The 23,654-nt window shown below is 37.8% G+C and overlaps 1 protein-coding gene across 3 annotated transcripts in view; it reads left to right on the top strand.

The window, feature by feature from the left end:
• TENM2 (teneurin transmembrane protein 2) overlaps positions 1–23,654 on the top strand; it is a 1,186,617-nt gene that overhangs the window by 191,885 nt on the left and 971,078 nt on the right. For all 3 annotated transcript variants that reach the window (XM_054488238.2, XM_054488240.2, XM_063665336.1), the window contains one exon: positions 19,236–19,535. In XM_054488238.2, coding sequence (XP_054344213.1) covers positions 19,310–19,535 — 226 coding nt within the window. In that variant the 5' untranslated portion in view covers positions 19,236–19,309. The remainder of the gene's footprint in view (positions 1–19,235; positions 19,536–23,654) is intronic.

The raw sequence follows: 23,654 nt of genomic DNA on the forward strand, positions 1-23,654 counted from the left end.
TCTGATTATGTCCAGAGTTTTCTGACCTCACATTTTCCAAGCATGCATGTTATGGATCCAACTACCAGAAGACAGTTAATCTTAATTACTCTCTCTTTTTTTCATAGTCCCATATTTTTGGAAAAAATATTATGATTGACCTAGCTTGGGTCATGTGCTCATTCTTGTTCCAATTAAAATTTTGCATTATGGAAGCCAAGTGGTCTCGCTCATGAAACTGGCATTGCAATGAATTTATATTAATTGTCTCCCCAACACATTCAACATATTTTCTACCACTTTGGAGATACACAAGAAGTGCTTGTAAAGTGAAAAGGTATAGAGACTCAATAAAGTCAAGTCCCAGTTGTGGAATGTCTGACTCCTTTCCTACTTCAACCAATTGAGCCTCTTCTTTCGGCGTCTCTTTATTACAATGATCATTTATCATAATTGTGAGATTGCGAATTGTCACTAAACATCTCGAGGAGAGGTACAAAATTCCCCTTTAATGAATTTTAATTGAAATTTAATTTTTATCAAATCACATAAAAAAACACTGGGATATAAGAAGAAGGGGGTGAACACAGAAAGAGGGGTCATGAAATTTTACCTTGATTAAGAGTTGGAAATTTATTCATCTATTTTTGAAGTATCTTCTTACTGGAGATAAAATTTTACTTTCCAAAATTTGGCTAATAAGGAAGCTGTACATAGAGTGCTTTTTAAGTTCTTAAAATCTGAGTTCTGTTTTAAATGGTAGGAAATTAATATGCTGCTTTAAAAAAATAGGAGAACACATGGAAGGAAAACACAAGGAGATAACATGTATTGGTGAAATCTGGATTTAAAGTCTGATATTTTGATCCAAATCTAGGCTCTGCTGCTTTTATGTAATCTTGTTTTTAATGCTTTTATGTAATCTTAAGAAAAGTTTCTTTATTTTATTCCTTATCTGTAAAATGGGGATAGGTATATCTAAATAAAATGGTAGCTGTGCTGTTTAAAGAGATAGCAAATATCGAGTACCTAGTGTGTTGCAGCAATTGCAACATTTCATTCATTTGAATAAAAGGTTTCAGACACCCAGGTAAATAAATGAATGATAATACAGATAAAAGTCACGCCGGATCATGAAATATGAACGTGCCATGCTAGATGAATCACTTTTCATAGGTAGAGACAGTGCAGCCCACCTGCAATCTCTTCAGTTGTGGTGTGTGGGACACATGTTGCTCTATGTGTTCATCCCTCAATATGTTTTGAGTTGTTGCCTCTGCTCGGTGTCATTGGTCAGTCCACCCACTAAATCAGCCTGTTACTTTTAAAAATACTACTGTTTCCAGAAAGTGTTCTAAAGTTGTACTTGAGTCACCACAGAGAATGACATGTTACCCTGCTGGTGAATCTAGGAAGGCATTTAATAGAATCTGGCTGACATTTGATTCTGGTCTGTGCCCTTCTTTTGTTTGGACTTCCATTTGTTCTTTGGGTCCTTAGTCGTCGTTCCCAGCAATCCTGACCACTTAGGGTTTCTAGCAATCTCTTTTGAGAACCAATATTAATTCGTCAAGCATGGCTTTCTTTTCCATTTCCAGGGTTTAAAGAGTGTATATCTTTTGAAAGCAGGGTTTTGATGACTTCTTTGAGCCTTTATTCTTTGCCCCACAAGAGTGGCCCCTTATTTTTATAATCAAAGGTAATGAAGAAGCCAGATTCATTTTCCAGGCAGTGGTACTAGAACACAAACATTTCATAGCATGAGGGACGTTAGTAATTGCTTTGGGAGGGAACATTCCCCTCTCAAAAATCAGACACTACCTCTATATTCCAGGCAGTTCATCACAACTGTCTCCCGCAGAGCCTTTTATCTGCATGTATGGAAGAGTTTACACTGTTGTAACATTTGATACTATATTAGACAACAGAGGGTAGTAGGCAAATGTGAGAGACTTTCATTTCCTTGAACCTCTGAGTGATTACAGCATTATGTTTCTGGTGAATGGCAGTGCTAATGGCTGTAAAAATATAATGGTATACCTTAAGGGATCCTTAGGAAATGCAGGGATGCAAGTACATAATTTTGAGATTGATGTTATTGAGTTATTTTTAAATTTGCACAAAATTTTTTATGGGGCTGTACATTTTTTAATCTTCTCTTTCATATCACCTATTGATTTACAACTAAGCTACAATAGTAAGGACAGGCAACAAAGAGTCTTTTTAAATACAGGTTTGTATAAATGAACTCTTCAGCTATCACCCAAATTCTTACTCCTTACTTCTTGACAAACATCTTTTTCAGCCAGTGTGGGTATGAGCTTCTTTCTCTGCATGTGTATTCTTCTGGAACTTAAAACTTGAACTATCAACATTTCTGGCCATTTGATAAATGAAGTATCTTCATTATCTTAAGTGCAAAATAAGATATAGAGGCATAGAGATGGAAAAGTGGTATAAGAAAATAATTTGATGTAATTGTTGCTGCTTCTAATATTCACTGACAAACCTCAATGCCAGAAAATAATTGACAAAATAATAATTAGCAGCAGCAGTCAGGCAATAACTAAACACATATTATACAGAAAGGTCAAATTTCAAACTATTGTCACAAGAGCAGTTAAATACAAATGCATCTTCTCAAGAGATGTACAGCCTTGGCTCCTAGCCTAAGAAAATGTATCAATTTCAAATCAGTAACCTCCTAAATACAAGCAATTTATTTTGTTTACATTGTACTAGTTACTGTCCCCACTATGAATGCCTTGTTTGTGTTAATTCAACATGTTGCAAGATTTCTGGCAAAAGAAGTCTTCATCTGCTGTAAGATTCTTGGTGAGGCATGTTTGATGTGAAGCTATTTGGCCAGAATTCCAAATGTCTTGCTTTTGTTATGTACATAATAGCAGAGGTTAGTATACTGTGGCCTGGGGGTCAAATGGAACTCGCTGGCTGTTTTTGTAAATAAAGTTTTATTGAAACACAGGCATGCTCATTCATTTCCATATTATCTATAACTGCTTTTGGGTCACAGTGGTGGAGTTTAGTAGTAGTAACATACCCTATAATGTGCAAAAAGATTTACTGTCTGGATCTTTACGGAAGATGTTTGCTGATCCCTGACATATAGCATTGCTAGGCCTCAGCACATCCTTTCCAAAAGATATATATACATCTTATATATATATATTAGATATATATTTTGACATATTAGATATATATAAGATGTATATATATATTGATATATTAGATATATATAAGATGTATATATATAAAAGATATATATATGTGTGTGTATATATATATATATATATACACATTTTTTTTCAGTACGGCATTGATTTTGATTTCACATTGTTTCAGGAGCCAGCTCCTACACTCTGAGTATTATTTTACAATTTTCAAAGAAGTTAACAATATTTATACTTTGTTTCCTAATTAGGGAAGCAGAGCTACCTTGAAAGAGAACATTTATGTTGTATTTTTTTGACAAAGCAGGAAGAAAATACATCACAAAATTTGTATGAAAATTCTTATGTAAATGCTGCAATTAACAACAGACCTGAAAGATACATTCAGGGCAGTTAACAGCTAAGAAAGACAACAATGGCTCTAAGGCCTTTTAAACATTTTTCCCATCATTTTTTTGAGATGTCTTGTAAACACACAGCTATTTTTAACAAAGCTTTATTGGGCACTCTTTAATGCTGGGTTCTGTGCCAGCTACTGGAGATTTACTGGCAAGAGGCAAGGTCCCTGCCCTCACAGAAAATCTCATACACAGAGCAAAATGATCTTGTTATCATCCGTTTCTGGATTTTGCACCTTAGTTCTTGTCTCATGTCATCATTGAAGCAAGACTTTAATGAATATTATATGCTTACTTATAATAGTAAAATAGTAGAAAATAGTGACTACACACACACACAATCAGATTCACCACAAAAATGATGAAAGTGCATTGTACTGTGAGTCCTCCCCTCCCCTACCTTTTTGGCTGGGGGATGGAGTAAAAAGGATTTATATCACCCAGTACATTGCATTCCTCTCTGAAGGTCTCCAGGGAATATCTTCCTTCTCCACTCATTCACTCTCTTCTTCTCTGGATATGCCTCTTTTACATTCTTCCCCACAAGATCTGTAAATCCTTCTGGTTTCATTCTCTGTACTTACCTACTCTCTTAAGACCCTTCTCTCTTTACTAAGCGAAGAAATTTAGAACCATCCCAGTTCTTCAACTTCTATATCTCCACATCCATTGTTTAGGTATAAGAAACAACGGAATTCCCAGTTACTAGGATCAGGTAGTGAGATACCTGAACAAGTAGTGAGATAGTTATAAACAACTCAGCTTTTTCATGTCATTTCTCCTTATTGTACATGTTATCATTTCTGTGATGAACCCAATATGGTCTATTTACAATACAGGCCCAGTGCATCTAATTTAAGAATGAGTGATGTAGTTAGAACACCTCAGTTTCAGATTTTCAGTGTTAAGTGGAACTGTTTCATGCAGCAAAAGTAGAATATCAAATGGGTTATTAATATTTGTGTTTCTATGCTAAGAAAGTGCCACACTGCTAACTCTTTAGAGCTCAGAAATACAGCACCCTAACATATCATTTAGAATACTGGTACTTAACTTGCACTTTAAGGATCACGAAGTAACCACTACTGTTATTGTTCATGGCCAGATGGTAGCAGTAATAATTGACATTAGCGGTGGGGGTGGTGGTGGTGATGGTAAAGTCTGTCACTAATTGAGCATCTATTATTAGGAGATTCACACGTACCTGTTTGGCATCCTCATAATGCCTTCAAGGTAGGTGTATTATCCCCACTTTCCAGAAGTAGAAACAGGCCTATTTCCCTCAATTCTTCTTTGACTCTTCATTGTGACCTCTCTCTCCTGTATTCAGTGTTCATGCTATATTAGAGGCACTCGAATATACTGGTTCCTTGATTGGATGGTCCCCTTACCCTTGATGTAGATGGTCCCACATCAGGATTGTGATGTGGCTAGTAACTTCCTGAGGCAACTGCATTGGATTGAAGGAACTAGGTTCTTGGACAATTACAAATCCAATGGCCAAAGCGCAGGGGAGAATGCTCTAAGACTGACGTTTTCTCTGTCATTTCTCTTTGTAATGAAGGCAGGCCTTGGAGTTAGGCAGCTATCAGTCCCAATCTTGATGTGAGCACTTTTTAGGTGTCTGGAATTAACAACTCACTTAACCTCTCAGAATTTACATTTTCCCATCTCTAAAACACAGCTAAGAATATCTGTGTTGCAGGATGGTTCAATTAGTGATAACTTACTTTAAGAGCCTAACTCAAGGCCTGGTGACTGGCAGACATTCATGAAAGTGGGAGCTTGACTTGATGATGATTTTGACTTTGATGTTACATCCTCTGCACACTCTGATTCTCTAGTGTGGCTTTCACGCTCATTTACAGAGAGGGGCACATTCAATGGAATGGGAAGAGGATGTTCAATCTTTTTCTTCATTAGGTTTTGAGGCTGCAGGCTCATGGGCTTGCTCTGCTGCCTCTCCGAAAGCTCTGCATGGTGAGGAGGAGTGGGGAGGGACTGTTTTTCCGGTTATGGTAACTTAGCCAGTGCCTAAGGTACAGCCATCTGTTCAGCTTCTGATCTCAGGAGGCACATAGGAAAATGGGAGGAGAACTGATGGGTCTGCATGTGGGGAAGGTGGAGCTGAAGAGGAAAAGTCTTCAGTAAACCTCCACATTTCATATTGAAATTTTTGCAGGAGGTGTAACCGTGCTGGCTTTCTTGAATGTTAAACAGTTTGGACTGGAGAGGGGGAAAAAAGACATGGAATTAGATGAACTACCAATCTGATATAGATATTTGCCTTTTCATTGCTATTCAAATAAGAATACACACAAACACATAAGCTTGCACTATCGTGGCAAATATCTAGATTTATAAGGTATGTGTTATCCCTTTGTGGCTTTTGTTGATTTGGACTGCTAGTATGTAAAAAATGTTTTTCATTTCACAATTCATAAAATTCATAGACAGCAGATCCTGGCTCTGCTCTCACCATTTCCTGTGCAAATGGCTCCAGGGACCTTAACAGATTCTAAAAGGCAGGAACATGTAGCTCTGAAGCTAGAGAGCAAAACACAATTGTGAATTTGCTTATTCTTTCTTGCTCTGGACATTAACCAGAGTTGGCTTTTTATCCCCAGACATGTCAGTATAATGGCACAAGGGAACAGGAAGCGAATTTCCTTTGACCTCTTATTTACTATCGCATTAAATTACTAGGCCACTATCTCCCACTTTTGTAGATTTTAAACCAGATTTTCCTTGGTCTACCCAGCAGTCACAGGAATATTCTGTCTCTAAATATTTTGGAGTGTATCTATGCTTAGAATTACCCTTAAGTTTGTCTAAGAGGAGACTGGAAATCTTAGAGGACCAGTTTTCACACTGTGTCCATCAGGCCCTTCTTGGGGATGGAAGGAGGCAGACTGAGACTCCAACTTCATCCCCTATCTCAGCTTCTCTCTCTTTCTTTTGTGTAAGGCTCTGCATTACATTCCAATTGGTACTTTAAATATTTTTAAATGAACCACTTTTATGCAAAAGTTCTAACACACAAGAACGGGATGCACTGTTTTCTGGTTGACTTAGTATTTCTGCTTTTGGGAAACAGGCAAAACAGAGGAGTAAAGGATAAAGGCACTGTGCATTATCTGTTACATTTTCTGAAACAGAAAAGCACGTCACCTGCAATATTTAAGAAACAGGTTGGCAATTCAATTAACATGTTATCAGAAGGAAGAAAGGTTTTGTACAACAGTTTTCTGCTTGAGCTTTTAAAATATATATTTTTGACTATAAACATGCTCATCTAATAAAACTTTTTATTAGAATTATAAAATACCTTTAACATTAGCTCAAATTAAGAAATAAGAAAGTTTGATTCACGTGTACTAACTAACCCTTTCCCCTACTCCCTTCTAGACTATCTTCGTCAATTACTTGTCATAATTTTTAAGTGGGGAAGAAAGGTGGTCACATCCATCCTCACTTAGGTTTAACAGATTGCCTCTCAATTCACATGGGCATTTGGAAATGGCTGGCTTTCCTGGTACCATACATCCTAAAGGTGCACAGTCATTTTAGAAGACACAAATATTTAAGCACAATGAAACAATGCCTGGGGTGTGATCGAAGACCAGTGATGCGAGAGATACAAATTTAAACAACTCTCTGTAGTATTTGTTCTGACAGGGAAAACATGGATTTCCATTGGATGCACCTAAAATTCACCTATGCATCCTTATTGCATCCATTTACACACACATACACAAACACAAACAGGTACACAGGTACACTCATATATACAATAGCGCGCACACACACACACACACTGTCTCTCACACACACATCTCAAATGGGCTGTCAGTGATTAACAAGTCAACCCCCTTAAGTAGTAGGATATTCTGAGAAGTTAATCGTGAACAGTGTTACAGCTCATAGGATTAGTTAATTAGACAAAGGCTTGCAGGCAAGATCGCTGTAGTCTGTTTTGCTAAAGTGATGGACCCCACTTGGGCAACTGATGAAGAAAGCAGTGTGAACACTCTTCAAGGGAGGAAATGTGGAATGTAACAGAATAAAGCCCCAGCATAGCAGTAACGAGCTGGCAGAGGTATTGCCATCCGGTGATTACCATTTATCAGTGGCAGAAAAGGTGGAGGCTTGGGGAAAAGATTTATAATTTTGGTTACCATCTTTCCTACTGCTTCAAGGCAATTTTAATTACTTTTTAAAAGCGGTCTCTAAACTTGCATTTCCCCACATGAACTGTTGACCTTAACTTTCAAGGACAACTATGCTGACAGTGCTTACTCATCATAAGCAATAAATGCATTTATTAAAAGATGGCTGTTCAACCGTATTAGGATTAAGAGTAGTATCTTATTATTTAGAATTGTCTTTAAAAATATGTTGGCAAATGTGGTTGCTTATATTGTTACTAGCTTTTTGTGATCCTTTCTAGGAGCCACAGAAGTGTTTCTTTTTCCTTTATACCAAAACTCACAAATATAAAGACTGTATTGTCCAAGCAGAGAGTTCAAATAGTAAAGAAGCCTGGCTATACAATTGAAAGGGGTGGTAAAATAATGACAATAATAATTTTTTAAAAGGGGTGTATGTGTACCCAGTTTAAAATTGTAAATGACCTTCCAAATAGGTATTTATTTTCGTGATGGAATTTGAGGCCAGGTATGTGGTATTGTGGGATTTTTTTAAAGTAGGCTTTGTACTTTGCTACAACTGTCAAATCATATGCAGCCAGAAGGAAGTAATACAGAGATATGGATTGGGCAGTGACTAAAGATGCATCCCTTTAGTCAATTTCCACCAATAGCAACATCTTGCACACTGTAGTACAATGTCACAATGAAGATATTGACATTGATACAGCCAAGATCCAAAACATTTCCATCACAAAGTTGATTCCACATGTTGCCCATTTATAGCCATACTGACTTCTTCCACACCATCATACCCTTCTTAGCCTTGACGGCCACTAACCTGTCCTCCAGTTCTATAATTTTGTGATTTCCAGAATGTTACGTAAGTGGAGCCGTGCCATCAAAATGTAATCTTTAGGATTGCTTTTTTCACTCAGGATTATTCTCTGGAGATTCATACTGATTCTTCTGTGTATCTCTAGTGCATTCCTTTTCACTGCTGAGCAGTATTTCATGGCATGGGTGTATCACAGTTTGTTTAACTAGTCACCCATTGAAGAACACTTGGGTTGTTTCCAGTTTGGGGCTAATGAGTGAACGTTTTGCTATAAATATTGGGTACAGGTTTTTGTATGAACATAAGTTTTCATTTCTCTGGGACTACAATTACTAGGTTGTATGGCAGTTACACATTTAATTTTTTCTTTTCTTCTTCTTCTTTTTTTTTTTTTTTTAAGAAACTGGCCAACTGCCCTCCAGAGTCACTGCATGAGTGATCCAGTTTTTTCTCATCCTTGCTGGCAATTAGTTTTGTCATTTAAAAAAAAAATGTAGCTATTATAATAGGTTTGTAGTAATGTCTCATTGTGGAATTATCTATATTTTTCATGGCTAGTGATGAATGTGTTTTCATATGTTTATCTGCCATTTATATATCCTATTCATTGAAATATGACTCCATGTCTTTTGCCAATATTCTAATTGTATTGTTTAGAATTGTTTTACAGTTGAGTTTTGAGAAATATTTATATATTCTCAGTATTTATCCTTTCTCAGATATATGGTTTGCGCATACATTCCTGTCTGTAGATTGTCCTTTAATCTTTTTAACAGGGTCATTTACCCTGTCAGAAGAATAAATATACATATAAATATATATACATTTATTTATTTAAACTAAATTAAGGAGTTTTTTGTTGTTTGTTTGTTTTTCCCTGTGGGTGTTCAATTGCTCCAATACCCTTTGTTGAAAATGCTGTCTTACCTCCATTGAATTGCTTTTGCACCTTTCTTAAAAATCAGTTGGACATAGCTGTGTGGGTATGTACCTGGGTTCTCTATTGTATCCATTAATATGTGTGTCTGTTTCTCCACCAACACCACACAGTATTGATTCCTGTGGCTCTGTAAGTCCTAAGACTGGATAGATTAATTCCTCCCACTTTCTTCTTTTTTAAATAATTGTTTTAGCTATTCCAGTTCTTGTGCCTTTCTATATATACTTTTAAATAAACTTATCTATATCTACAAAAAATTTTGCTAAGATTTGATAGGAATTTCATTCAGTCTGTTTAACAATTTGGGGAGAATTGATATTTTTACTCTGTTGAGTCTTTCAATCCATGACACAATATGTCTCTCCATTTATTTAGATCTTCTATAATTTCTTTCATCAGTGTTGTGTAGTTTGCACCACATAATTTCTGTGCATGTTTTGATAGCTTTATATCTAAGTATTTCATTTTGTTAGTGATTCTAAATGGTTTGTGTTTTAATTTCCAGTGCCCATGTGTTCATTGCTAGTGTATTGAAATGCAATTGATTTTTACATTTTTATCTTATATCCTATGACTTTGAGGAACTTGCTTATATTCGTTCCAGGAGTTTTCTTGTAGATTCCTTGAGATTTTTCTGCATATGCAATCATGTCATCTGTAAACAGGGAAAGTTTTGTGTATTTCTTTCTGATCTATATGCTTCTTATTTTCCTTTCTTGTGTTATTGCACCTTCTAGAAGTTCCAGCACCATGTTGAACAAGACTGGTGAGAGCAGACATCATTACCTCTTTGAATTCTCAGGGGAGATACTGTGACTAGAATTTTTTTAACCTTTTAATACAATGAATTGCATTCATTGCCTTTAAAATATTGAATTCCGAGTCTTGCATCCTCAGAATAAATCTCTTTTGTTCATGGTGTGTAATTGTGTTTATATATTACTGATTTTTTATTTGCTATCATAAAGATTTTTTGCATCTATATACCAAGGGAATATTGGTCTTTAGCTTTCTTTTCTTTTCTTTCTTTCTTTTGCTCTTTCTTTTTGTACTATCTTTGTCTGTTTAGTCATGAGGGTAATAAGTAGCTTCATAAAATAAATTGGAAAATGATCCCCTTCCAATTTCCTGGAAGAGATGTTGTAGAACTGGTGTAAATTCCTTTTTAAACATTTGTTAGAATTCTCCAGTGAAACCAGCTGAGCCTGTTCATTCTGTGTGTGTGTGTGTGTGTGTGTGTGTGTGTGTGTGTGTCTGAGAGAGTTGTGACATTATAAATTCAATTTCATTAATAACTATAAAATCATTCAAATGATCTATTTAATATTTCGTATTAGATGAGTTGTCATACTTTGAGTTTTTTGAGAAGTTAGTCCATTTGTCAAAGTTATATTGTGTATAGATCTGTTTGTAGTACAGTCACCTCTCAGCATCCATGGGGGATTGGTTCCAGGATATCCCACAGATACTGAAATCCACAAATACTCAAGTCTCTTATATGAAATGGTGGATTTGCATATAACCTATGCACAGCCTTCTGTATGCTTTAAATCATCTCTGGATTACTTATAATACCTAACACAATGTAAATGCTATGTATAGTTTTGTTATACTGTACTGATTTTTATTTGTATGATTTTTTATTGTTGTATGGTTATTTTTTATTTTTCCCAAATATTTTTGATCCACGGTTGGTGGAATATGAAGCTGATTGAATCTGATGTGGCAAAACTCATGGATATGGTGGGCCAGCTATATTCTCTAATTATCTTGTTCATGTCTTCAGGGCCTGTAATGATATCTTCTGTTTTATTCCTGATATGGATAATTTGTGTCTTCCATTTTTTCTTTGTCAGTCTTCCTAGAGGTTTGTCATTCTTATTGATCTTTTCAAGGAAACAACTTTTTAATTGTTTTTCTCTATTGTTTTTCTGTTTTCAGTTTCATTGATTTGGGTCTTATGTTTATTATTCCCTCCCCTTTTTTGCATTGAGTATGTCTTTTTCTTCTTATTTTTTCCTTGTTTTTGAAATGGGAGCTTATATTATTGATTTGAGGCTTTTTCTGTTGTCCAATGTATGCATTTACTTCTATAACCTTCCCTTTCATCACTGCTTTAACTGTATCCTGCAAATACTGATATTGTAGTTTCATTTTTATTCACTTTAATGTGTATTTTGATTTTTTTCCTTGAGAATTTCTTTGACCCGTGGATTATTTAGAAGAGTGTTGTTTACTTTTCAAGTGTGTGGTGATTTTCTTCTTATTTTCTATTACTGATTCTAGTTTTATTCCATTGTTGTCAGGGAACATACTCTGTATGATTTCAATTCTTTAAAAATTTTTGAGGTATGTTTTATGATCCAAGATATGGTTTATATTGATATACACTCCATGGCCACTTGAGAAAGATTTATAACCTGCTGTTGTTGGGAGGAGAATTCTGTAAATGTTGATTTATCTTGTTGGCTCATGGTGTTGTTGGGATCGTCTATATCCTTCCTGATTTTTCCATTTAAATATTCTATTAATTTTGAAGACCTGGGTGTTGAAAACTCAAATACAATTGTGCATTAAAATTTTTTTCAGTTATATCTTTTTTTGTTTCACATATTTTGCAGATATGTTTTTTGGGGTCATACATATTTAAAATTGCCATGTCCTCTTGGAATATTTACCCTTTTATAATGCTCCTTTCTGTCTCTGGTAATTTCTTTGCCTGTAATGTTCACTTTATCCAATCTTAGTATAGTCATTCCTGCTTTCTTTTGATTGATGTTTGCATGATACCTTTTTTTTTTTTTTTAGTTTTATTTTAAATGTACCTGGATTGTTATATATAAAATGACTTTTTTGGTGGAGCACAGTGGCTCATGCCTGTAATCCCAGCACTTTGGGAGGCTGAGGTGGGTAGATCTCTTGGGCCCAAGAATTCAAGACCAGCCTTGGCAACATGGCAAAATTCCATCTCCATAAAAAATACACAAATTATCCAGGCATGGTTGCACACACTTGTAGTCCCAGCTACTCAGGAAGTTAAGACAGGAAGATCGCTTGTGTCTGGGAAGTCGAGGCTGCAGTGAGTTGTGACTGTGCCACTGCACTCCAGCCTGGGTGATAGAATGAGACCTTGTCAAAAAATAAAATGAAATAAAATAACTTTCTTATTGACACCATAGAGTTGGGTCATGTTTTTAATTCACTTTGCCAGCCTTTGTCTTTTAATCAATATATTAAGACCATTTACAATTAAAAAAGCATTGCTATTTTAGGGCTTAAGTTTGCCCTTTTATTTTAATTTTCTTTTTGTTCTCACATTCTCTGCACTTTTCGTATCTCTGTTTTATTTTTCCTACTTCCTTATGGGTTACCGAACAGTTTATAGGGCTCCAGTTTTACTTACCTATAGTAATTTTGAGTGCATCTCTTTGTATAGCTTTTGTAGTTGCTACATTGTACATATGTATCTTATGACAGTCTACTCCTTTCATCATTTTACTAGTTTGAATAAAGTGTGGAAGCCTTCCCTTCCTTTACATTCTCTGACCCTCCCCTATTTATAATATAATTTATTAAATATATTCTCTACATACATTTAGAATCATATCCCAGAGTGTTTTAATTTTTGCTTCAACTATCAAAAAATTCTTAAAAACTCAAAAGGAGAAAGTTTATTACATTTGCTCATATTTTTGCTTTCCACATTCTCGCTAACTCTTGGTGTTCCAAGATTCCTCCTTTTATGGTTTCCTTTCTATTTAGAGAACTAACTCTTTAGCTATTTTTAAAAATAGGTCTACTGGTGACCAAGTCTCTTAATTGTCCTCCATCTGATAATTTCTTGAAATTTATTTCATTCCAGAAGGATATTTTCATTGGATATAGGATTCTAGTTTGAAGATTCTTTTATTTCAGCACTTGAAAAATGTTGTGCTACTTTCTAATGACCTCCATGGTTTCTGATAATAAGTCTGCTTTCATTCACATCATTTTCCCCTATAGATAAGTTGTAATGTTTTTTCTCACCCTTTCAATATTTTTTCACTGCCTTTAGTTTTCAGAAGTTTGACTATGGATGCAATTGGATTTGTCCTGCATGGGACTCACTCAGCTTTTTGAATAGGTACTTTTATGCCTTTTGCAAAATTGGGATATATTCAGCTGCATTTTCAGTGCTTTTCCAGCCCCTCCTTCTTTCTCCTCCTGGGACTCTGATGACATGAACATTAGGTATTTTATCATCACCCTACAGGTCCCTAAGTTAGTTAGTTTCTCTTTCTTTCTTTCTTTCTTTCTTTCTTTCTTTCTTTCTTTCTTTCTTTTCTTTCTTTTCTTTCTTTCTTTCTTTCTTTCTTTCTTTCCTTTCTTCCTTTCTTTCCTTTCTTTCCTTCTTTCTTTCTTTTTCTTTCTTTCTTTCTTTCTTTCTTTCTTTCTTTCTTTCTTTCTTTCTTTCTTTCTTTCTTTCTTTCTTTCTTTCTCTCTCTCTCTCTCTCTCTTTCTTTCTTTCTCTCCTTCCTTCCTTCCTCCTTTCTTTCTGTCTGTCTGTCTGTCTGTCTTTCTTTCCTTCTTCTGTTGTATATATTGGGGTAATTTCTACTGATTATTTGCAAGTTCTCTCTTTCTTTTCTTTTTGCCTCCTCTTTGCTGTTAAGTCAATCTACCATCTATCGAGAATTTTGTTTTGTTTTGTGTTATTGTATATTTCAGTTCTAAGATTTTCACTGGGGTCTTCTTTACATCTTCTATTTGGTTCCTGAGAATTTCTATTTCTTTGATGAGACTTTCTGTTTTCCATTTGTTTCAAGTGTGCCCATAATTGTCCATTGAAGCAATTTCATGATGGCTGCTTATATCAGATAATGCTGACATCTTTGTCATCTCAGCGTTGGCCCATCTATTGAGTGCATTTTTCCTTTCAGCTTAAGAACTTCCTGGATTTTCGTATGACAAGTGATTTTTTATTGAAACCTGGACATTTGGGATATCATGTTATGAGACTCTGGCTCTTATTTAAACCTTCTATTTTAGCTGATTTTCTCTGGCATTGCTGTTGACAGGGGAAGGAGGAACCTACCTCATTACTGCCAAATTCCCTGCTCAGCTTCTGTCAACATTCAAAGGCAGGGAGTTTCTTCTTAGATGCCAAGGGGGAAGCCAACCAAGGGGGTAGAGGAATGGAAATTCTGGTTCCCCACGAGACACGCAGCGATACCTCTCTGGGTGGCAGGAGTAGGAATGCTTCAGCCCTGCTTACTACATGGCATCTGCTGACACCATAGGGGGCAAGAGGACTCACCACAGAAGGATGGCGAAAAGTTCTGACTCTCGTAAACGTTCTTCCACCCACTCCAATGGAGAAGGGGAGGAGTGCCTTGTTTATGCTCAGTGGGGGTGGATGACAACACCCTGTGAAGAGAAGAGCTTCACTATTTCCTGGAAGGGGCGGAAAGACCTGGCTTTCCTGTACTCTGGTTGAGGTTGGTGCCTACTTGCAGCCTCATTTTCATAGAAGGGCGAGCTTTCCACTTAGTCTTTGTTGGTGAAGATTGGGGTGGAGCCACAGTTGGTTTCCATGGTGTGTGGCTGGAGTAGGGTAGTCATTGTCTCAACATTTTCTTTCTTGTGAGCCTGCCCCTTTTCATAGTCCTTTGGCTATATAGGAGGCTCACTTTTGTTGTCTGTGCCCATTGAGATCTCTGGGTTGCCAGCTCCATGTCTGGAATATTTATATCTATCTATCTGTCTATCTATCTATCTGTCTATCTGTCTATCTATCTATCAATCATCTATCTAATTTCTTTTTGCCATATATATGGCAAAAAGAAACCCCAGGGAACTCACCACTGTTGTTCCTTGGGTCCTGAGGCCCCTCATTGTTCTGCTCTTCTTCCTACTTTTCATAATCTTACGTGTTTTATATATAATGTTCAGGGCTTTTAGCTGTACTTTGTAGGGAAAATAGGGAAAAGTATGTCTATTCCGTCTTTCTGGAAGCAGACATTTATAGTCTGCCTGATTTTTAAAGATAAGAATCCAGATTTTCATATATAATTCTTCCATTTTGTCTTTTAATACTGACAATCCATTTTTTTTTTTTGAGATGGAGTCTCTGTTGCCCAGGCTGGAGTGCACTGGTACGATCTTGGCTCACTGAAACCTCTGCTTTCCGGGTTCAAGCAATTCTCTTCCTCAGCATCTTGAGTAGCTGGGATTACAAGCACCTGCCACCACGCCTGGCTATTTTGTTTTTTTTTGGAATTTTTAGTAGAGACGGGATTTCATCATCTTGGCCAAGCTGGTCTTGAACTCCTAACCTCGTTATCCACCCTCCTCGACCTCCCAAAGTGTTGGGATTATAGACATGAGCCACCGCACCCGGCCGACAATCAGTTTTTAAGTAACAGGCAGGCTAAATGCAAAATGTCTATTTGCCAACAGTCTGTGAGCTCTGCCTAGCTCCTTAAGAAATTTAGTTTCTCTGACTGAGATTTGTGAATTTTTACCTCATTATATATAATTTTCCATCATTTATCCAGGGGTGATATTGCTGACAAACTTAACTAGCAAGGGCAGAGCCAAGAAAGATAAATTTATCAGGGAAAGATCTCTGAGCAACCATATTAGATGTCAAAATGTTCAAACACTAAAGTTCTTGAACTTTATTAATAGGTTATAAGCCTTGTGGCTGGGCACAGTGGCTCACGCCTGTAATCCCAACACTTTGGGAGGCCGAGGCAAGCAGATCACCTGAGATCAGGAGTTTAAGACCAGCCTGGCCAACATGGTGACACCCCGTCTCTACTAAAAATACAAGAAATTAGCTGAGTGTGGTGGTGGGTACCTGTAATCCCAGCTACTTGGGAGGCTGAGGCAGGAGAATCACTTGAATCCAGGAGGCAGAGGATTCCGTGAGCTGAGATCATGCCACTGCACTCCAACCTGGGCAACGAGAGCAAAACTCCATCTCAAAAAAAAAAAAAAAAGAAAAAGTTATAAGCCTTTAAGCTCCCACTCTGAGCATGATTTAAAAAATAAAATAAAAGCACACACACGCATACACACATATGTAGAAAGTCAGTCTACTTTCCCAAGCACAATGCAAATTAGAGAAGATAGGATTTCATGAGTCAGGAACACTGAAGATATTGAAATTAAAAACTAACAGTGAAGCAAGAGAGAAGAAAATCAATACTCAACTCCCCATAAAACCACCTGTGGCTTCTCAGTGTTGGTGCACACAGTCTTACATTCTTTTAGTAGATGCTGAAAGTCTTCCTTTATTGGAGCCTAGCTTAAGAATTACGATTTATGATTAGAACTGTGAGTTTCAGGGATTTATATCATCATCTTCCTCCTCTGTCTTATGCAAGTCTGTAACTCCTTAGCTAAGAAAAAAACGTTTTTAAAATCATTCAGAGGAGAATAAAAACTAATTTTAATTGAGCCCCTATGATGTGTTAGATAGTATATTAGGAATATTACCACCATGTATGTTTTAATTTTTACAAAAACTCTGTGGAGTAGACACTATTATTTTCTACAAAAACTCTGTGAAGTAGATACTATTATTTTCTATTTCAACTGATTGAGAAACTGAGTTCAAAAGACCAGGAATAATTTTGACAAGGACTCTGCCTCACCAGTGGTCATGGTAGGACTGGCATCCAATTAAGACTTCAATGGCCATGCTCTTAAATAACCTGCAGATTCCAAAATGTTGAAACTGCATGTTAGAAGTTAGGGAACGGGATTTGGGCATCTAGTAATTGCCTTAATGTGGAGACACTTGAACTGACTATGCCACAGCAAATACTGACATGCAAAAACACTACTTAATGTCCTCTAAGCAGGTCCTGGGGTCATGACTCTCAAAGGCACTTCTGAACTTGCTGAGTGAGAGACTCCAGAGTCCAGCAAGCTAGCTACTGCCTGTGCTTTCTTATGAGCAACTGAGGCAGCACCAAGACTGTGCTTGAAGATCATAATATTCGTACCCTCTTTTTCTTTTTTTTTTTTTTTTGAGATGGAGTTTTGCACTTGTTGCCCAGGTTGGAGTGCAATGGCAGATCTCAGCTCACTGCAGCCTCTGCCTCCTGGGTTCCAGCAATTCTCTTGCCTCAGCCTCCCAAGTAGCTGTGATTATAGGTGCCCGCCACCATGCACAGCTAATTTTTTTTGTATTTTCAGTAGAGACGGGGTTTCACTATGTTGGCCAGGCTGGTCTTGAACTCCTAACCTCGATCCACCCACCTCGGCCTCCCAAAGTTACAGACATGAGCCACCGTGCCCAGCCAATCGTACCCTCTTTTTCATTGCCAATTGTCAAACAAAATTGTCCACAATTACAGGCAATATTTGATAAAGTGTACACGTAGTATAGATTGGGGGGAGGGTCCCTGAGATATAGAAGAACTCCTGGTGTGAAAAAACAAGGGAGGGGCTACTTGGCTTCTGGTGTGTGCAGGCAAATGCCATCCACATTGCTGTGCATAGCTATCTTATTATAGTGTGGTAAAATAGCCAAGGAAGAGCAGAGGGGTTCAAAACTATAGATCTGCTCCCCAAGTATTTGCTGACATATTGAGGAGGCAGTGAGCAACAGTAGCCTGGAGAAAAATCATTGCCCTGGCTCTGGGTTGCATTTTCCATTTTAATTAAAATTCATATTTGTCCGTTCTGTCCAGGTCCTGGCCCTGTGGTATATGCTATTTTGCATGGCAAATGAAATCAATAAGAGCCTATGATTTGGAACTTGGAGGCGCCTAAGCATTTTGGTCATATTTGCTAAGCAGAAGGCGAGTGTTTTCTGAGTGATGTTTGGCATACACTTCCAGTCTGAGGGTGTCAAATGCCAGACTGTGGGGCTCCCTGGTTGCCAGTTCATATGTTAGAGAGGTTCCTTCCCTTCAGCTTTCCTACTGTACTTGGTAATCTTCCTCATTTTTTTTTTCTGTTCCATAGTGGGTATCCCAGCAATGAAGGTGACAGAATGGCTTGGGGTGATTATCAGGTGGCTGTGCCAGTAAGACTGCCTGTTCAGCAGTTATCATGTTGGTGGGTGACTAGGCAGAAGAAGTAACCAGGTGTGTCCAAGATACAGATCTGCAAGGGAGCAGAAACTGGGAGTTTGCCAAAAGCTCGTTGAAGAAATTGGAGAAAGATTGTTTGCATGTCGAGAACAACTTTTATTCTTATTCTCCAGACATAGCCAGGAAATGTTGTGTTACTTGAATGTGACTTGGTATCACTACAAAGTATTAATAGCACATATTTATGCCTTATGCTCAAATCTGCTGCTGCACCTTTCTTTGCCTTTTTTTTTTGTTTTGTTTTGTAGGTGGGTGGTATTTGTTTTCTACCCAAGCCTTCTATAGCATAGAGAGAATGTAATTAAAGAAGGATAAAATCAATTTGGCTTTGAATTGCTTCATAGTAAGATCTTGCATTACAGTGACAGACTGATCATGTCATCTGTGCATACAAAAAAATCAAAAGATGAGTATTTGTTGTTACTATTTTTTTCCAAATCTATTAAATTAAACAGCAAGAAAATTAATTTACTGTATCGAGTTCTTCTATTTAGACTGATTGTTTAGTTTACATTAAACTTTTGCAAAAGAGATTGTGCAGGGCTGACCAAGGCTGCATGTTCATGTTTTTGTCTGAGTCAGAGCATGAATCAGAACTGAAGGCAGCATTTCTTGTAATCACAGTCTTGGGTTTTTTCTTCTATGTTTTTAGGTGGCAAAGTGACAAGTGCCAAAACTCAGGCCTGACTTTTCTGAAAACATCAGCATTCTGCCGTATCTGGAATAATGGATGTAAAGGACCGGCGACACCGCTCTTTGACCAGAGGACGCTGTGGCAAAGAGTGTCGCTACACAAGCTCCTCTCTGGACAGTGAGGACTGCCGTGTGCCCACACAGAAATCCTACAGCTCCAGTGAGACTCTGAAGGCCTATGACCATGACAGCAGGATGCACTATGGAAACCGAGTCACAGACCTCGTCCACCGGGAGTCAGATGAGTTTCCTAGACAAGGTTTGTAGGGTTTCCCCTGCTGATTTGCTCTCAACTGTCTAACTTACTTGATTTACATGGTTGATGGCTGCTTTTGGAGATCCACCATGGTGGTTTTTGACGGATGTACCCTACAGCAGACCCCTGGCTCCATAAAGGACATTCCTAACACCATGGTGAATCTCTATCCTGAGAAACCTAAGATTATCTGTGGTTTCTCAAAATTATTCTCCTCATAGTCCACTTACAAGCCTCAAATTTCTATTCCTTTTCGCATTGGGTTTCTCACTTAGATTCTCCTTGAACAAATGGTGTATCTTGGTTAAAACGTCTTTGAAATCGTGTATAATAATACACCCTTTTCCCTCTACTAAAATATGATGTTAATTCTGAGTTATAGGTTTCTCTTTTTGTGTTTCAGAGCATAGGTGGCCGCATGTATGTTATTTTCCAATTCCACTGATGTAATTATCCCTCCTACTTTCCCCAAGCCTTAATTTTCCTTTTCTTGTACTGTTTTGATTTCTTTTGGGAGGAGAATATTTTTCTCCCAAGCACTAACAGTTGGCACTCTCTTCATGTCCAATATTTATGAAGAGTTCTGTTATCACTTCTCCAGGGTTGCTGTAAATGCATCAACACGTAGAATAAAGCAAAGCAGTGCTGAGAGGTGGTGTGACAAAGCTCACTCTCTAGCTCCATGTCTTACTAGTACCAGCCTCGCCGTGTGTGCAGTTTACATTGATGGCTCAGCAAAATTACAAATAAACGCACAAAACTGTACCGGATGCCTCGGGAAGGGTCACTCTGCCAGTGCGAAAGGGCTAAGCCCTGCTCTGCTAGGTTATTGCCTCATTTGTTTTATAACACTGATTCTTTATTTCTTGTTCCATGTCCTTGGGAGTAAATGTTGCAATGGGTTTAATTTCTAATGAAATAGCTTGGAATTCTAGTCCTGGTTTCTCAGCTTCCTTAAACTACTTTTTACTATTTTTTATTTATTACAAAACGTGCATATGTGTATATATATGTTATTAATTAGCACTATGCCCATGGTTTATAAATCTACAATCCAGAGGTTGTTCTAGATAACATCTTTTTATACACTCCTTGTTTAGCCTAGCTTCAGCTTTTATATTTAACATAGGATTGAAAAAATAAATCAAGAGAGAAACTGTTAGAATTGTGTTTCCATTGCCATTATAACTCTTGCAGGATACAATTTTTATTTAATCTTCCTTCTTATTTTCTGAATTATCTTCATGTAAATGAAACACATGCTGATCCTCCTCCATGAGAAAATGGGGGCAGAGGCTGCTTGAAAATTGCTCTGGATCAAATGCCTTTGATCTGTAACTTCAACAAGTGTTTTTGCTTTGTTAAGTCCTCACCATTCCCCAAATTGCAGGTAGTGGCAATTGGAAAAAAAAAAATATGAAGAATCATGGCTTAATTAACTGAGAGACAGCTTACATTTCCAATATAATAAAATTAGGACACCTCTCTGTTGTTTCCCAGAGCTGCACTAACACGAGACTCAGATATTTTGAAAGGTGATGCACGTTCAACGTGGTTGAAAGCCTTTCATTTTCTGCTGTAGTTTTTGTCTCATTTACGTTGTTCCTGCATATGTTTTTGTGTCTCATAATTCTGTGCTGAAATGTTCACTCTTCTTCCTAAGTCTTATTAAAAGTGCATCCTGGCTTCTGGATCATTGGGCACTGAGATGTAGATTCCAGATTATTGTTGAATTGTGGATCGGCCTGTCACCTTTTCCTTTATTAATATTTACATAAAATAAAACCAAGGACTGCGATTTTATTTTCAAATATACCTTTATTCTTCCTGTTTCGTCTTGTTCCCCTCCATTGATAATAATGGAGGTTGCTTGGCCATATCCAACTCATAGCTTTGCAATTAACAATTCACACATGCCGCATGTTGTTATTGAGCCCATATTTGTTTGTGTAATGTGTTTGCATGAATTAAAAACTGTGCAGGCCAAAAGTAGAAATAAAAAGCATCAGAAGGTATTTGCATATGCAAGTGCAATTCCTTCTGAAGACATCTATGAATTTATGCATGAAAATGTAGTCAGAGTCTGAGTGGATCTACTTTGATGGGTTCTAAAATTGAACTCCGCAGGAAGTAAATAAGCACAAATTTAAGGAGAGCAGGAACAGGAGATACAATCTGGCAAGCAGTACATTCAACTTGAAACTTAGCCACTACAGAGAGGGTTAAAATAAATTTTACACTCAGTAATAACAATAATTTTTTTAAATGTCATGCATTTCCCATTTTATTTTCTTATTCATGAAATCAAAGAGCAGGATCATCTCCGTACTTATTAGCCTAGAGATACATTAACAAGGATCATGGGGGGATCATCTCCTGCAGTATTCTTATTTAAAACCCAAGACACTGATCATAAAACAAACACACTTCTCACATACAACCAAGTTTTGCAAACACAGTTGGATGACTCTACAGATGCTCAGGGTGGAAAAGAATTGCCAGCCCGCGAAAGTGATGCAGGCCCAGAGTCAGACCTTGTCCAGTTACCCCAGCTGGCCCACTCAAGTATCAAATGCAAGAACCTGCCATCTCCCAGCAGGAAAAACGAGCCAGGTGTTCCCATGAGAAGTTTACGGAAGCTCCGGTCAGATTGTGCCCATCTTTGCTTGCTTTCAACACAGAATCCTCCTCTGCCTTCTTCTATTATGGCTTCTTCTCTTGAGTATGCAAATCACCTGTCTGGCCTCTATTATGCTGGATCCTCCTGGTGTGAAGGAAGAAAATTGCTGACCTTCGGTCTGTGGCCACTGGAGTAATTAGTAATTAGTAAATGACTAATCCTGCACTAAATAGCATCCTAGTGGTCTGAGAGCTAATGCATCTGACAAAAGTGAGCAGTGGTCTGATCCCTGGTCAGACCCAGCCCTGGTCCAACCTGTGAAATAGATGCCACTTTGAATAATGAAGGTCGGCCAAGTTCCCAGGCAGTTTGTACAAGCTTGTCTTTTTTTTTTTGGACCCCGGAGTTAGGGTGAAGAGCAGTGTGATATACAAGACATTCTCCTGGGGCTTAGGAGTCTAGAGTTGGACGTGAATTCTGCTTTTGCATGTGTATGTGCCTGGGACTCTGCTCTGCATTCTGTGTTTTATCAGGATTACTACATGGTTTTCAGGTATATTAAACAAACAACAATAATAACAATGACAAAAGAATAATGGCGAACAGGGGGGGCGCGGTGGCTCACGCCTGTAATCCCAGGACTTTGGGAGGCCGAGGTGGGCGGATCACGAGGTCAAGAGATGGAGACCATCCTGGCTAACACGGTGAAACCCCGTCTCTACTAAAAATACAAAAAATTAGCCGCGCGTGGTGGCGGGCACCTGTAGTCCCAGCTACTTGGGAGGCTGAGGCAGGAGAATGGCGTGAACCCGGGAGGCGGAGTTTGCAGTGAGCCGAGATCGCGCCACTGCACTCCAGCCTGGGCGATAGAGCGAGACTCCGTCTCAAAAAAAAAAAAAAAAAAAGAGAAAAGAGTAATGGCGAACATTTGTTGAGTAGTTTGTGTCAGGAGCCAATCTAAGCATTTTGCTTGCATTAACTCAGTTAGTGCTCACAACAGCTTTGCGAGGTGGGTACTATCACTCCCTTGTTTACTTATTAGGAAACTGAGTCAGAGAGAGATTAAATAAGTCATCCAAAGTTGAAAACACGGAAAGAGCCAGAGATAGGCTTCAAACCTAAGGGGCTGTATTCAAGAACTGTGTTTTAAACCAATGTGTTTCATCACCTCCCCATAAAATAAGTAAACAAACAAAAATATCTTTAAATCCTGTCAAAGGCTGGGAAGGATCTATGAAATTCACTTTCTAAGCCTTTTAAGAATCCATACCTTTAAGTCTTTCTTAATGATACAGGAACTGTAGTTAATAGTATTGATTGAACATATAATGTTCACCACCAGCTCCCAGCCCTGCTGATCTAATTCCTGTTCTCATCCATTCACCTCCATCTCACAATCATTCCTGACTCTCCAGAAGCATTCCTGCCTACAATACCTCTCTAACAACCACCACTGTAGGAAAACGTTTCGACTGTAGGGATGTGTACTGGGCTGTCAGCGC

This window comes from Pongo pygmaeus, chromosome 4 (assembly GCF_028885625.2).
Source record: "Pongo pygmaeus isolate AG05252 chromosome 4, NHGRI_mPonPyg2-v2.0_pri, whole genome shotgun sequence".
In the NCBI taxonomy this organism is placed as follows: domain Eukaryota; kingdom Metazoa; phylum Chordata; class Mammalia; order Primates; family Hominidae; genus Pongo; species Pongo pygmaeus.